The 17362-nt window shown below is 43.5% G+C and overlaps 1 protein-coding gene across 1 annotated transcript in view; it reads right to left on the minus strand.

Moving 5' to 3' along the window:
• Positions 1–17362, minus strand: part of LOC144826944 (uncharacterized) — a 203670-nt gene that overhangs the window by 103138 nt on the left and 83170 nt on the right. The window contains exon 3 of the mRNA XM_078685406.1: positions 4008–4225. Within this exon, the coding sequence (XP_078541532.1) occupies positions 4008–4225 (218 nt within the window). The remainder of the gene's footprint in view (positions 1–4007; positions 4226–17362) is intronic.

The following is a 17362-nucleotide window of genomic DNA, read 5'->3' on the forward strand; positions in this document are numbered from 1 at the left end:
CCCTGGGCCATCAAACCAAAAGCCCTCGACTGGCCCGACTCTGCAAAAAAGGCCTTTTCAATGATAACAGAGGGCTTAGATGGAGCTGTCAGTCGTGAAGAGTTCCCATGCAGACAGACAGCTCCCCGGGGACACTGCGGGGTGATCCTCCCCCTACTCTGGCCTCTCTTGGATTGTATTTCTTTGTAATAAAAGGAAAAATACAGAGGCATAGTGAAAAAAGAAAACAATTCTCAAAGAGTTAAGATTAAATGATGAGCTAAACTTCTTCTGTCTTCTTCACAAGGGTCTGGGCGCTACACAGACACTAGTAGCCCGCATTCTGGCCATTAAATGTTACAAAATGTTCTAAATGTTTGCATTTTCAAAGATTTATTTTCAGTTAGCATATCAGTCTTCTTTAAGTTGGGTCAGTGGGTTAAAACTGTTGTTTCAGTATGTAAAATGGCAAAAACTATTTGCACCACCTCCTTCTGTTTCTTTACTGTGGGTGCTTGCTGTCACTTGTGTGCTGTTATCTTGCCCACAGAGGCGTGCCGTGTGCGCATGTGCAGGTGACAGTGGTGCAGCATGACGGATGCATGCAACGGAAATGATGTAAGAAGTCGCAGGGTGAGGCATCCTTAGCGTTGAAGTGCAGCAGTGTTGACTATTGTATCTCTCCAGTGCACGTTTTGGAGATCGGCTGTTCAAAGTTTCTGTGAGTCCCGGGTCAAAACCCCAATGTGGGACCCCATTATAAGCGTCTTACATTTTGCCAGATGCCATGAGTGCAAACAAGCCTTGGTAAAGTCAACAGGCCTGACGTTAAGGTGCCGATAAATGCAATCTGCATTTCTGTATGCCTATATTTTGATGCGTTCTCACATTAAAACCATTTGCATTGCCAATGTGTGTTTTGTTGTAAAGCAGGTTGGTTGTGTGCTTTCAAGGCTGTTTGTCGAAAACATATATGTCTATTTGTCTGTGATACATTTCCAGACTAAAAGATTTGGAAAACTCTGCTGTTGTTAAAAACAAAAAAAACAGGATTGATTTTAGTATTCAACATATGTTATCCTTTTTAGATGTGAAATAATGCCTTGTGCCTACATAGGGGGCATAAAATACCTTAGGCTGATAATACAGCATGAGGTGAAAACAAAAATAGTCATCTGGGCAGAGCCAAAGTCCTTATCAGGTATTTTAAGACATTGACAACAATAGATCTGCAATATTTACATGTAGAGCAGTGCACTTGAACAAAAAGAGCTTATTCAGTCTTTTTATATTTCTTTCAATTCTTTATTTTCAAATTTACACAAGGTTTCACAAACAGGCAGCCAACGTGTTTCGTTCAGTTCAGCAAATAGCCTAGAGAACTTTTTCGGGGCTCTTTAAATCACACAAACAGGCATATTAGTCTTCAGCAAAAGTCAGTTCACAAGCTGGGCCAAGAACAATCGTTCGCCTGAAATCTATCATCAAAACAGCATCAAGTCACCTCAATAAATGACAGTAGAATGACAAAATTCAGAAGGATAAGTGCCCTCAATCCCCAGTGGGATGAACTCCGCCTTGATACGCGGCGTCTATGCCTTTCAGCGAGCACCATCCGCGGGTAGAGAGAAGAATAGATCTGCAGTCAGCTAGGATGTCAGACCAGACTTGAAAAACACACCTCCTGCAGGGAAAGAGAAAACACAGCAGCGCTGGCATATGGAGCCATCAGGCAGTATTGTCATGTATGCAGACTCATTCTTAGGTCGATCCTGGGCAGCGCATACACTGCTCTGCGAGGCATGCTGTATTCGAGAATGGATTTGAAGCCCGCCCACTCTCCATCCATATTTTCCATTGGCTTGTGTCATTGTCCTTTGTAAATGCTAGCTTCTGATTCGTTAAGAGGATTGTTATTCCCGCCGTGTCTTCATTTGTAACGCCCCCAAGAGAACTGGCCCTTTTACTTCTGTTGTTACACTGTAGGTTTTATTTATTCTGTAAGCATCATTTTCTTTAATGTGTTTCTCCGTCTGCAGGCATGGCATGCTTTCCTGCAACATTCAGCACGCCATAAACGCTTTCACTTTCCAAGCAGCCCAAGACTATGTCGGTCGCTTCTTTGAAGTGAAATAGGTCTCGCATGTGCAAGAGTTTGAGCTATTGGCATCATAAATGGCAATGCCTTTTATTTATGTGTTAATTATCAAAACAGATTAATAAAAAAGATTGCTATTTACAATACCAATAGCTTAAACTCTCCCAAAAGCGAGACCTAAAGCATTGTAAATGATTGCTCATAAAGTCTTACCACTAATGTGAACAGATCACAGAGCAATTTTTTTCAATGTAGTGGTACCAGAAAACAACTGCCACCCCTCCAAACTTGCCCAAGCTCTAAAGTACCGCCCACAGCAGAAAATAGACAGAGGTGAGCTTGAGGTTCTGTTGAAGAGCACGCCCATGAATCAAATAATGAGGTGGGTATGGCGGTGAGCAATTTTACGGATGGGATAAACAAAGCAGCAACAAACCACGCTCTTCAGGGTAGTATGAATTCAATAAGGAGCCATGTGGCACCATCTAGTGGCTCACAGGTGCATTTCTGAAAAAAGTCTTGCCCTTGGAGATATTTTAAAGGTGAGGAAACAGCAGTTAGAATTAGTATCTACCAAAAAGCGTGTTACCGAAAGCAAGCGACTTCTAAATTAAGACCCAAGGGATGAGGGAAAGCCTTTGGATCAGGCCTTTCATGCTGGAACAGGCATTTAATGGCTTGTATTGTCCTCTACAGTGGGCTATATTGCTATAATAGTGAACATTTAGCAGCTATTAGACCGCAGGTGCAGCAACCGTGCATCTGCTGAGTGTCTACCAGCTATTTGAGCCCACATGAAGTAGCTGTGAGTCTGATGTGTATTTAACAGCTGCCAGATCTCCCATTTAGCAGATGCGCATCTGCTGAGTGTCTAGTACCACTTTGATTGTACATAAAGTAAATCTGACTCTAATGAGTATCTAACAACTGTTAGATCTCACCTGCACAAGCCTTGAATCTGCTTAGTGTCTACCAGCTGTTAGATCCCACATGAGCTTGATGGGCTAGAAACCACAAAAATGCACCATTATGCTCTATTTTAAAGTTTCCTTTTATTCAGACAACCAGAGCCTCAAACATTGCCTGCACATCATCCAGACGTGGATGTACAGCACTTACCGGAAGCTCTACCCAACCATGACAGAATTTGCATTATTTGTCAAGAACAAAAAACAAGAAAACCTACAAACTTGGTATGACATGACATTATAATAACATGAACTTTATCATTTTGATTCCGAGCTTAACCGATTGCCAAGTCACTTGAATTCACCCTGGACATCAATGTCACCCTCAAGGAGCACATTATCAAAAAAAAAAGATGGACTGGAAGCAGCTCTCTCAGAAAGTGACATCAGAATTGTTGTTTGAATCGTAGTGCTCTTGCATCTGGATAATGTTTACTCTCTGCTCCATGGCTTATCAGAATCTGCACTGGCACCGCTTAAAGGCATTCTACACACCGCAGCAAGTCTCATGCAGAGCCTGAAAAAACATGATCACACCACCCTCATCCTAATGGAACACCATTGACTCTCATTGCCAACCACAACATCTTCTGAACCAGATTGCATTACTCACACAGCCATCACAACCATCACCCTCACTTATCTTGTAGACAGGCTCACCATAATTGGGTATTTGTGGTAAACTTGCAGCCAGGAAACCATCAGGCTGCAGACTTAGAAGTGTAAAAAAGAAAAAACAAGCGAGAAGGCCATTTATGTCATGCACCCAGGATCTGGAGCAGCAGCCCTGTCTACTTCAGGACCACCCCAGCGCTGCTCCAATTTAGGAAAGAGTTGAAGAACACCACTACACAATGCATTACTTCTCATTTACTTTCTGCACTGAAGTAAATATGTTATAGGACAAGAACCACCTTTACTAACTGAAAGGCCTGAAATGCACAGAGTGTGTCCTTTCTTACCACCATCTCATTTCCACACCATCCTGCCCGTGGAATGGCTTTAACTTGGATCACCCGTTCATTTCCCTCCAGCTGCAGAGAAGTTATGGCTGTGCAGTTTGTATCCTCAAAATGCATCTGTGTGAAGCTGTAATTGAACCTCTCCAGGAGGCACTTGTTGAGAGACACTGTCATTGCTGAAGCTTCGCACTGCACAGTGGGAACGATGTCATTGCGACCTGCAACAAAACACGACTGGTGAGAAATAATCACATGCATGGACTCCTGTAGTTTACAGTTCTGTAAGACACACCCTTTCTAATCGGTATGCTCACAATCAAACACGATAACCACCAACTGCACACCGGGTTTTTCTGCCTCAATGCTACAGCATATTTACACTGAGCACAGCCTTTCTCTTAAAGTAAGGTGCTCATGTGTAAGTACATCACAGACACCACCGGAGGTCAGTGGTCGAGATGAGGGGGAAGACATGGAAACCTAGTTAGACTACTTGTATTTTTGTAACTGTTTCACTGCCTCCCTTTAGATCTCGTTATAATTCCTATAATTCCTATTACTCACACTCAAACTCCACACAGTAAACAACACACAGCATAGGTATTCACATGCGTATACATAGGCATACAGAAAAGGGCTTTTAGACTCATCCAGTCAGCCATTCGCCTGACTTGAGAAGTGCATTTTAGGAATTAATTCCAAGGGCAAGCCTTCACAATGTAGGTCAGTGCATGAGATTTAGAAGATCAATATGTGAGGTAAGAAATACCTCCCTTCCACAACTCCTTTACAAAAGCTGAACGAGATGATAGCCATGACAGTAAAACGTATAAAGTTTCAAATTCCAGCGGTTTGTCGAATTTTATTTTCGTCATATGTGGCAGCCATTTCTCTAGAAACAAAATGCAGGAACCAACCTCATCTTCACTTCCTTCAGGGATTCCAAAAATGCGGAGATTCCCCCTTCTATTTCTATCCTTCAATTCTACAATCTATTTGTTAAAAGCTTGAGTGTTTAGATCTAGGTTTGTGACTGATTTTTTCATTGTGACCATTTCTTGTTTCATTGTGACCGTTTCATTTTCCAGCTGACTGACTCTGTTCTCCGCTTCAGCAATTTTGCGGTTTGCTTCCCTTATGTATTTTCGAATGGTGGAAATCTCGACTTGCATGGTGTCTGTGTTTTCTTTAGTGGATTTAGCTATCTCATGCACTACGGCAAGTTTCATTAAGATTGTCTCCATGGTTGCGTTCATATCTTGCTTGCTCATATCTTTCTAGGATTTGAATGGAGAGTCCGGTGATGGTGGGTCAGATTTCAATCTTTTTAGACTCCCTTTTGGATCTTTCTCTGCCATAATGGAATGCCACCTGTCCTTTGTTTTTGATGTCTTATTTTGGTTCATATGTTGTTTGAGCCGTTATAATAATAAACATAAGGGTACAAGGTTAGTGTATCTCTTTGACCGGAAAACTTGCGGTGCACTGGACACTGGACCACTAGTTTGACGATTGCGCTCTATGAACAGCTAGCAGTAATGATAGTACTAATAGAACTGGTCATGGGATGTCTTTCCCTTGAGTTATGCATTGCAGGTTGCCTCCATCTTAGGGTCAGGCAGTAGGATACATGTATTAAATGTGGATGTTAGAGGTGCTCTGACTCTCGCTCTCAGAGGTCGCTCCCACTCGCTCCTCCTCGAGCCCTACCCCACAGAGAGTATACTGCTGCACAGCGCCTGCCTTCTCCCCTGCATAGCGCTCCTGCATAGCGCTTGGTATCGTTTTTCGTTTTTCTGTCTGTTAAGAATTGTAATTAACTTTTAACTAATAGTGTACTGCTGCACAGCGCCTGCCTTCTCCCCTGCATAGCGCTCCTGTATAGCGCTTGGTATCGTTTTTCGTTTTTCTTCCTGTTAAGAATTGTAATTAACTTTTAACTAATAGCGTTTTTCCTGCGCTATAATTTATGTTGTTGTTCTGATCAGTGCTCCTGATATCTGGCAACTTTAGCGCGGGGACTGCTGAAATCGCGCTACCCCACCGCCATTTTGCTGTTGTTGTTTGTTTACCTGCCCCAGTGTCTCCTCCCCGCTCCCGCCTCCCAAGCTGACCCTCCCACACACTAGTATCGACCTGCAGACCCCGTCCCCCTCTGCCCTGTGACCGTCTGACTCTCGCTCTCAGAGGTCGCTCCCACTCGCTCCTCCTCGAGCCCTACCCCACAGAGAGTATACTGCTGCACAGCGCCTGCCTTCTCCCCTGCATAGCGCTCCTGCATAGCGCTTGGTATCGTTTTTCGTTTTTCTGTCTGTTAAGAATTGTAATTAACTTTTAACTAATAGTGTACTGCTGCACAGCGCCTGCCTTCTCCCCTGCATAGCGCTCCTGTATAGCGCTTGGTATCGTTTTTCGTTTTTCTTCCTGTTAAGAATTGTAATTAACTTTTAACTAATAGCGTTTTTCCTGCGCTATAATTTATATTGTTGTTCTGATCAGTGCTCCTGATATCTGGCAACTTTAGCGCGGGGACTGCTGAAATCGCGCTACCCCACCGCCATTTTGCTGTTGTTGTTTGTTTACCTGCCCCAGTGTCTCCTCCCCGCTCCCGCCTCCCAAGCTGACCCTCCCACGCTCCGCCCCCCCACTATCCATTTATGGACAGATGCACCCACGCGCAGCGTCCACGCGCTACGGACACGCCGAAGGTGCGCCAAAGGTAAGCCCGTCTACGCCCGTCCGCGCCTGGACCGCGCCCAGCGCCAGACCCCCTGGCCCCCGCATTGCCCAGCCCTCCCACATTACCTACGATGCCACCACCCTCCTAGCCCTTAACCCCGGCCGCTCTCCCAACTGCGTCCAAGCCGCTCCTGGACACACCCATGGACCTTTCTCATGCTACTCCTGCAAATTCATCGGCACCGACAACAACTCCGCTACGACCACACCACAGATTCCCGACCCCAACCACCTACAATGCATCTTGCTCAACACCCGATCGGTCCACAGGCACGCCATTGACCTATGGAATCTACTAGACACCATCTCTCCGGACGTCGCCTTCCTAACAGAAACATGGATGAACGCCTCCTCCGCCCCAGACATCACCATTGCCATCCCAGAAGATTATAAGATCATACGCAAGGACCGTACCGGCCACACAGGAGGAGGAATCGCTATCGTCCATAAGAAATCCATCCACATCTCAACCAGCTCAGACGTCAATCTCGCCAACTCTGAACACCTTCACTTCCAGATCCACATCGACCCCAAGACCACACTCAGAGGCACCCTCCTTTACAGGCCACCAGGACCCCGCGCACAATTTAGTGAAGACATCACGGACTTCATCACTCCACACACGCTCCCCTCCGAGGACTACATCCTTCTGGGAGACCTCAATTTTCACCTTGAAAAGAACAACGACTGCAACTCCACCACCCTTTTGGACAACCTCGCCAACCTCGGACTTAAACAACTGGTCACTTCCCCCACCCATATCGCAGGTCACACCCTCGACCCTATCTTCACCTCCAGCAATCATGTCTCCTTCAGCCACACTACGGCTCTCCTCTGGACTGACCACAGCTGCGTTCACTTTACCTACAACAAGCCCAAACCCAACAACCACCCCCTACCAACTCTGCAAAGAAACTGGAACAAAATCACCATCGACCAGATCTCCTCATCGCTTCTTCTAAACCCCCCAGCTCACTCCTCAAACCCCGACCAAGCCGCCACCAACCTCACCCTATGGTTATCCAACAGCGCCGACATCCTAGCACCACTGAAAAAACGACAAAGCAAACTTGGCAGCAAGAAGGCCTCATGGTTCAACGATGATCTTAAGAAATCCAAGAAACTCTGCCGCTCCCTTGAGAAGGCCTGGAAAAAAGACCCAACCACCAGCACCAAGGACGCCTTCAAAAACGCCACCCGCATACACCACCAACTGATCCGAAAGGCCAAGAAAACCGCCTTCAAGGACCGACTAGATAACAACGCCCACAACAGCAAGGAACTTTTCAACATCGTCAAGGAATTTACCAATCCCTCGGCCAACTCTAACGACATCACCCCCTCTCAAGCCCTCTGCGACTCCCTAGCTTCATTCTTCCACAACAAAATTGCAGACATCCACAACAGCTTCGACAACCAACCCGGAGACCAACCCACCCAACCATCTGCTGGACCTTCACCCCCCTCGAACATCCTTAATGACTGGAACCCAATCTCCACTGAGGACACCATACGCCTGATGAACTCCATCCACTCAGGATCCCCCACAGACCCTTGCCCTCACCACATCTTCAACAAAGCAGACTCCATCATAGCACCGCACCTCCGAGACGTCATCAACTGCTCCTTCAACTCCGCCACCTTCCCGGAAAGCTGGAAACACGCTGAACTCAGCGCCCTTCTGAAAAAACCCACAGCGGACCCCACTGAACTCAAAAATTACCGCCCCATCTCGCTCCTTCCATTCCCGGCCAAAGTCATCGAAAAAGCTGTCAACAACCAGCTCGCCGCCTTCCTCGAAGCCAACAAATCCCTCGACTCCTCACAGTCCGGTTTCCGAGCAAAACACAGCACTGAGACCGCCCTCATCGCAGCAACAGACGACATTCGAACTCTACTGGACAATGGAGACACAGTCGCCCTCATCCTCCTCGACCTCTCCGCAGCCTTCGACACAGTCTGCCATAGCACCCTTCTACAGCGCCTCAGAAACATCGGAATCCAAGGAAAAGCACTAGAATGGATCACCTCGTTCCTCACCGGAAGAACCCAGAGAGTCCGCCTTCCACCATTCAAGTCAGAGGCCACTGAAGTCATCTGCGGCGTACCACAAGGATCTTCACTCAGCCCCACCCTCTTCAACGTGTACATGAGCCCCCTCGCGGTCATCGCACGCCAACACAACCTCAACATCATCTCCTACGCGGATGACACTCAACTGATCCTATCACTCACCAATGACCCTAGCACCGCCAAAACTAACCTACACGAAGGAATGAAAGAAGTAGCCGAATGGATGAAACACAGCCGTCTGAAACTGAACTCAGATAAAACAGAAGTCCTCATCTTAGGTACCTCCCCCTCCGCATGGGACGACTCTTGGTGGCCAGAAGCCCTTGGAAAAGCACCCATCCCGACAGACCACGCACGGAACCTGGGCGTCATCCTGGATTCCTCACTTTCAATGAACAGACAAGTCAACGCCGTCTCCTCATCCTGCTTCAACATTCTTCGCATGCTCAAAAAAACATTTCGTTGGATCCCCACCGAAACTAGGAAAACGGTCACCCACGCTCTGGTCACGAGCCGACTGGACTATGGAAACACCCTCTACGCCGGGACTACCGCTAAACTCCAGAAAAAACTCCAACGAATCCAAAACGCCTCAGCCAGGCTCATATTAGACATCCCGCGTAAAGAACATATCTCTGGTCACCTGAAAAACCTCCACTGGCTTCCCGTCAATAAGAGGATCACTTTCCGGCTCCTAACCCACGCACACAAAGCACTCTACGAAATCGGACCAGAATGCCTCAACACACGACTGTCCTTCTACACCCCCTCCCGCCAGCTACGATCATCCAACCAAGCCCTTGCCACTGTACCTCGCATCAACAAAACCACCATGGGAGGTAGATCCTTCTCCTACCTGGCAGCTAAAACCTGGAACTCACTTCCCACTTACCTTCGCCTTACCCAGAACCACCTAGCATTCAGAAAGCAACTTAAAACGTGGATATTCGACAAGTAATTCCCCACCCCCCCTCAAGCGCCTTGAGACCCTCTGGGTATGTAGTGCGCTATACAAATTCTCTGACTTGACTTGACTTGACTAGAAACTGTAGAGTCATGCACACTGTGTAGATATCATCACATCACCTTACAGAACATTACAGCACCTCTGTTCGCTATTGGGATGCATTGCATTTCAATACAGCAGGTATTATCAGGGTGCCTCCATCTTAAGGTCAGGCAAAAGAGAGCGAATAATATATTAATATCTGCATTTGCCAGTCAGCCAGAGCGACCAGAACTGATTTGTTAGTTGTTAGCTTTTTTAATACTGAGATCAGTCAGACACTCAGGGGATTGCCCACATGTATGAGATAATCCCTTCAAAGCTCGTCACAAACTGCTATCTAGCTGTTCGTGAAATGGCCGCCGCTCCATTCCCTTTTAAGAACAATTATTGCACCCAACTGTTATCTACCTAACTGTTATCCAACTGCTCCTGGCTGCCAAAGTTGTCACTGCCAAAGTTTTCACTGTGTGTATTCCGTAATGTACATCACGCGGTCTGCAATTAAGCAGTGGGAACATTTCACGCAGAAAATAGTTAAATCGTATGATGCCTCTTCTTGTGAACAGAAAAAACAAATGACTCAATTGGAAAAAAGGGATACTAATATCAAACTCCCGCATGCTATCAAAAAAGTTAGTCAGACACGTAAAAGGCTTAGGAAACAGTTAACTAAGCGCCCAAAAAATGAAGAAATAAAAAAATACTAAAAATTGTCAATAACAATTTGAGGAAATTAATTTGGAACAAAAAAATAAAATCAGGCAAGAATTGTGGACAAAAATCTTTTATGCTTGTAATCAAGCAAACTCAAGGGAGTTTTGGAAAACTATTAATGGATTAAGCAGGCCCAATAAATCTGTGGTAGCATCTGCATTAACTGAAGATGAATTGTTTACATTCCTTAAAAAAAAACTAAACTTTGTATCTAGACTAAATGTTCAGAGAGACGGGCAGACAATGATGGTTAAAACAGACCTAGAATATGATCTGGAAATTGTTATTACAGAAAGTCAAGTGAGCAATTTAATAAAGAAACAAAAAGATGGAGCACCAGGACCAAATGGCATCCCGTTTGCTCTCTACAAAGAAGATCCAGACTTATGGACTGCATATTTGACATAGGTTTTTAATGAAGTTGTACAATCTGGGCAAATACCGAAATCGTGGAGAGGATCATTAATATCTCCTATCTATAAGAAAGGAAACTGGCAATTACCGGAGAATTATCGTCTGATTACTCTCCAAGATACTGATTTAAAATTGTTTGCCGGGCTATTACTATCAAGTTTAACAGACTGGGATAAGGAGAAGCTGGTATTACCCCCAAATCAAACTGGGTTTATTAAAGGTCTAGGAACTTCCACAAACATAATACTCCTATCAGTTTTAATGGATAAGGCGCTTTTAGCTAAGCAACCCCTCTATTTTTGCTTTGTCGATTTCAAATCGGCATTCGACTGCGTGAACAGGCACCTACTCTGGATGAAACTCAAGGATCAAGGAATACCAGAATTACTACTAATAATGATACAATTATTGTACTCTGACAATTGGGCCTGGGTAAGAATTGGTGATGGTCGAACACTGACTAACGAAATACATACGAAGGAAGGATTAAAGCAAGGGTGCGTCCTTGCTCCACTGCTTTTTAATCTATTTCTAGCAGATCTCACTATTATTCTGAATGAAGTTAATGCACATTCACCGAGGCTAGCTGGAAAGCAAATATCTAATCTGTTGTACTCAGATGATGTTGTACTATTAAGTCAAACTAAAGTGAGCCTGCAAAGATTCATTGATCGTATATCAATGTACGCAAAAGAAAATTAAATGGTAATAAACAAAACTAAGACCAAGGTAATGGTAGTTACAAAAAATACAACATTTAAAAATAAATGCAAATTGACATTAGAACAAACTCAATTAGAACAGGTTGATTCCTACCGGTACCTTGGAGTTGTATTTAATGACGATGGAAACTTTCTCCAGGAGAAAAAAGATATTATCAGGAAAGCTAATAGTTTGTTTGCAGCATTTAGGATTATACAAAAAACCCTACCTGCATTGTCCTATTGTCCTTTACTAAAGATCATATCAGCCAAATTACTACCTACCCTGACATACAGCTGTGAGGTATTAAACGGGAAAGATGCGGAGATATTTAATAACGCAGTTGCTAAAATGTATAAGATCTTATTTCGCCTACCGAACAATGCCTCGCAAGCGCAGGTGAGTTTGGAATTTCGGATAAATACCCAGCTGATTGCAAGAAAAGGTCAAGCCCTTAAAGTGTGGAACCGAATAAAAAATGATCATGAAAACCAAATGTCCCAGATATTATGGGAAGAAGTCAAAGACAATCGGAAACTTCAAGCCTGAGCCTATGTAAATAAGGCAAAGGAAGAATTTGGTGTAGTACCAATTTGGGAGAAAAGAATTACCCAGGAAAGTTTTAAAAGAACAATTAACTAACTGACTAATTAATCAACTGTCGCTGATAAAAGATAAAGATATATTTGTAAAAAGAAGAAACGCATGGCCAATTATAAATGGATTTTTTTGAAAAAAGAAGTCCAGGAATACCTTGAAACATCATGGTAGCAGCAAAGTAAACAAATCTTTATCAGAGCACGCTTTGGATTATTGCCGGGTTTATATCATTTATCTCCATGGAAGAGCAATGAGGAGAACAATATATGTAGGTTATGTAAATGTGGGCAAGAAGATATTATACATCTATTATGTCTTTGTCCTGAATTAGAAATTGAAAGGAAAATCACCCACAGAGACCATTCAATGTTCGTGGAGTAAGGACATGTAGACAAGCATTGATGGCATGCCTAAACTCTAAATATATATTTATGAACTCTGCATTTGTAAAATTCTTATGTGTTGTTGGTACAAAACTTGAAGATATTAAGTCTTGAATTTTAGTAACTATGCGATATTAGAAAAATCGTGTATATAGTGTTTTAAATTCTTTTATACTTGATGATATTTTAAGCATTTTTGTAAGATTTTAATTAATCAAACAAATAAGTTTGAACTTGAACATATTGTACATTGCGCTGGAGCTCAACCTGCATCAGACGTTTCAATCGCTCATTGTCATTTTCACCTCGGGGGCCTCACGTTCACCGTAGCTCGATTAGGTTCAAACAATCTCGCCGTTCAGCCGGTCTCAAGCTTTGCTGCATTTGTAACCACCGCATCTTGCAGCGACCTCACAGGCACCGAAGCTCAGATTCTTCAAACTATGCAAAGTGCGAAATGCTTTAAACCCTTTTGCCTCTATCGCAGCGGTAACCTTCTTGCGCACCCCGTATCTCGGACCTCATGCGCACCGGAGCTCAGATTCTTCAAATTCTGCACATAATTATTTCCGCTCATCCAGAGTGAAATGCTTAAGTCCGTTTGCCACTATAGCAGCGGTAACCTTCAGTGTAACTTGGAGTTCTCGCACATCCCGGAGCTTCAGCCTGCATCACACTCTATAGCCGCCGATGTCATTCAGGGCCAACAGAACCGCACTCACCTACTTGGCGTCAACTCCGATCACAGACCCAGATCTGGCAGGTGAGACCGGGTCGGAAAATGCTCAGGGTAGTGCGGCTCAGGGTTGGATCGGGGTCACAGCGCCATGTGCTCAGGAAGCGCTCCGTACTCTCTGTGTGTGTCACCTGAGAAAATCCTACATTATCTGCAGCGCTACCATAAACAAGGATTGTCAGGCAATTCAGGAGCACAGCCCTAGCAAATTATAGATCTAGCACTTCTTCTGAAGAGGGTTATTGCTTTCAATTCTATTCCGTGAAAACGGAGCTGAAAGCTCACGCCGCCATCTTCTCTGCTCTCCAAGCCACGCCAGAGTCCCTGGCGAGGAGAAACCCCACTCAAGCTCAACCTACAATCATTGTTTGCAAACCCCTACGGTACCAGCATGTGGAGCTAATACTAGCTTTAATGAGGAAACAAAATCACCTGCTTTGGAACTTCCAAAAAATCTTCATATGACAAGACTATTCAAAAGAGACAGTGGAAACAAGGAAAAACGTCTTAGCGCTCCACCCAAGAATGAAAAGCCTGGGCATTCAGTACTCCTTTGCTGGCCCTGTGAGATACCGTATTATTGCTCACGGAATGACCCACCTCTTCAGTGATGGTGCATCTCTAAAAAAGTTTCTAGACAGTTTCAATAAACTTTCAATGGACACATCTAAGTTTCAGGAATCTGCCTCGAAGAACATACAGTTGAGTCCTGATGCTTGACCTCTGATGTTTTTGTTGTGTCAAAAATTCAGCTTCATGCTGGATCATGCTCAGAAGTGTGATAGTAAGGCCTGAGGCCTCCCTGATATATTCCCTGGTTCTATATATCTCCATGTTTCCTGGAATATTCCCATGTTCGGATATTAACTGGTACAATTGTAAATAAATTGTCGTTTATCGCTTTGATCTATACATCTTCATTTTATGATGATGTTTTGCTGTACTGTAAATATTGGGTCACTAAAATGATTACATTGTAGTGATAACACTGCTTGTTATAGGATTTACACGTACTACAAAGCTACAGGTAAGATATGCACATAAAACTAACATATGTCTCAGACTAACACGAGACTACTTTATCTCTTAAGAAATTCCTCCAAGGTTATCCTAACTACACCTACTGACAGGATGCTAGTATATCTCAGGCTAGCAGAAGCCTATTATATCTCACACGACATCCTAATTAAATCAAAGTTAACTTACCGCCACAATCAACATTACTGCATCCTGTAGTAACCACTAGCTGCCACGTACTAACTACCACACTTTTTACTTACTGTTTTGATGAACTACCTTAGGCACTAGTTGATGCTTAACCTAAAATACGACGTACTATGTTATTCAGTTGCACAGCAGTTTTCTAAGGTTTTCTCTAATGGTATTGCTTATTTGAAGAGAATTTACAAGATGTAGCACAAAATGTTTAAAGGGTTTTAACATTTTTAAGCATAGTTTCCATCGGTTCCGGGAATGAGCTGACGTTTTCCTGCATCGTCACATCTTACACATCTCATTTGGGGGGTGGGGTGGGATGGGAGGTAGGGGTTGGGGTGAGGGGGAGAGGTGGGGATGGGTATTCCTGTTGAAGGGCTTAGGTGCGTCTACAGGACTGGTCCCTCCTGATGTTATCTTTAATTGTTTCTCCTCTCTTTCTTCTTCCTCTTCTTCCTCTTTTTTCACTTTTTTGTTTCTTTCCCTCTCTCTCCTTCGCTAAGTGGTCAAAGGGCTACTAGGCTGCACAGCCTCAAAAGATGTTTCCCTGGGATAGGCCTTCACGAACCTCTATACAAGCACAACAGACACAAATATGAATAATCCACTTAAGCAGATTAAAATTGTTTCTCTAAATGTTAAGGGCCTGAATCATCCAGTAAAAAGAAGGAAACTCATTGACAAGCAGAGAGCTGACATCATTCTCCTACAAGAGACAAAATTAGACAATAAATTAGCGGACTCTCTGTAGGGCAACCAATATGCTGAAGTTCTTTGTTCAGGATCAGTCGGGAAGCGAAATGGAGTAATAACTATGATAACAGAGATCTAGGCTAGAATTAATTTCACATTCAACAGACAATCAAGGGAGATGTATCACCGCTAAAATACAGAGCGAAAACTCTGTTCTCTTTGTAACTAATATCTACGCCCCGACAAATGACAACAGCTTGTTCTGGGAGGACCTAGAACAGAACATTCACATGATCCCAGACTCTGCCCCCTCCGTAATTGCAGGAGATTTTAACTTACCGCTAGACCCTTGCCTTGACAGGAACTCATCATGTAAGTCAGGTAAATTCAAAGTGAACAAATCACACAAGACACTTACACACTTATGCAAAAGATTCAATATGCTACATGCATGGAGGTTGCAAAACCCCACTGAGAGAGACTACACATTTTACTCGTTTCCCCATAATTCATACTCTCGTATAGACTACTTCCTGGTTTCAGGGAAATGATATAAGCAGGGTTAATCAATCAACCATTGAACCAAAAGTTGTCTCCGACCATTCCTGTATTACACTGGCACTCACAGACACATCTGCACAAACCAAAGAATGTCTCTGGAGATTCAATGATGAAGTCTTATCCTCACTCGAGCACAAAAAAACTATTGAAGAGGTCATCATAAACTTCCTAGTAGACAACAAAGTGAATGACACCTCTCATCTTACAAGGTGGATAGCCCTAAAATCGACCTTGAGAGGAGTCATTATACAAATTAAGTCTAAAATGAATAAAGAGGCAAACTTGGAACTGCAGAAGTTAGAGGAAGTTATCTCAGAACTGGAAAAAACTCACATCAGTACTAACGATCCAAGGACGCTGACAGAAATTCAGAATAAAAAATACGAATACAATAAAATTATTAGTACGAGAGCGGGTATCCGGATAATTAAACAAAAAATTCTTTGATTGTGGGAAGCAAACAAAGCTGGGAAATTACTGGCTTCTTATCTAAAATTCAAAGCCCAGAGATACGCGATCAGGGGAATTAGAGATGACAAAAGAACTGTTCACACAAACCCTAAAAAAAATTCAGACACATTTAAAGAATTTTATTAAAAGTTATATAGTGCCAATACCGAAGTGAAACCACATAAAACACAAGAATATCTAAATAAAGCAGCACTGAACTTGCTAAATGACTAGGAGAGGGACTCCATTAATGAATTAATCACAATGGAGGAACTGAAAATGGGCATTAAAAAAATGAAAACCGGTAAGGTTCCGGGGCATGGCGGGTATAATGCATCCTTTTATAAATCATTCGAAGACCACCTACGAGACCTTTATTACTCCTATATCACCAGTTCGCAGCCACAGGCCAAATAACTGGCACACCATCGGAAGCCATAATCACAGTTATACCAAAAGAGGGAAAGGACCATTCGCTACCAAAAAACTATAGTCCAATTTCATTAATAAACCAAGACTGCAAGCTATATGCTATGATTTCATCTACCAGAATACAAAAATATATAGATAAACTCATCCACACATCTCAAACAGGTTTTCTAAAAAACAGGTTGTCCAGTGATAATACCAGAATATTTTATCACGCAATAGAAAAAGCAAAACTAATACACTCTCTGACAGTCGAAATAACGATTAACGCAGAAAAAGCGTTTGATAAAGTGGACTGGTCATTTCTAGAGGCATCACTTAGGAAATATAATCTAGGAGAGAACTTGATCAGGATGATCATGGCACTATATCACAAACCTAGGGCTCGGGTGAGAGCCGGAGGAACTCTCTTAGAATTTTTTCAGTTAAAACAGGGCACCAGGCAAGGCTGCCCATTATCCCACTCACTATTCTTACTGGCCATTGAACCTATCCTCCAACATTTATGAGCGAACCAGGACATAAAAGGCATAGACTTCGAGTAGAATACATTCAAAGTGACAGCATACACAGACGACATACTAGTCGTGTCCAAGGATGTAGCCATACCGGCCCTCATGAACTCGATCCAATCATA

Source organism: Lissotriton helveticus, chromosome 4_1 (assembly GCF_964261635.1).
Source record: "Lissotriton helveticus chromosome 4_1, aLisHel1.1, whole genome shotgun sequence".
Taxonomy (NCBI): Eukaryota; Metazoa; Chordata; class Amphibia; order Caudata; family Salamandridae; genus Lissotriton; species Lissotriton helveticus.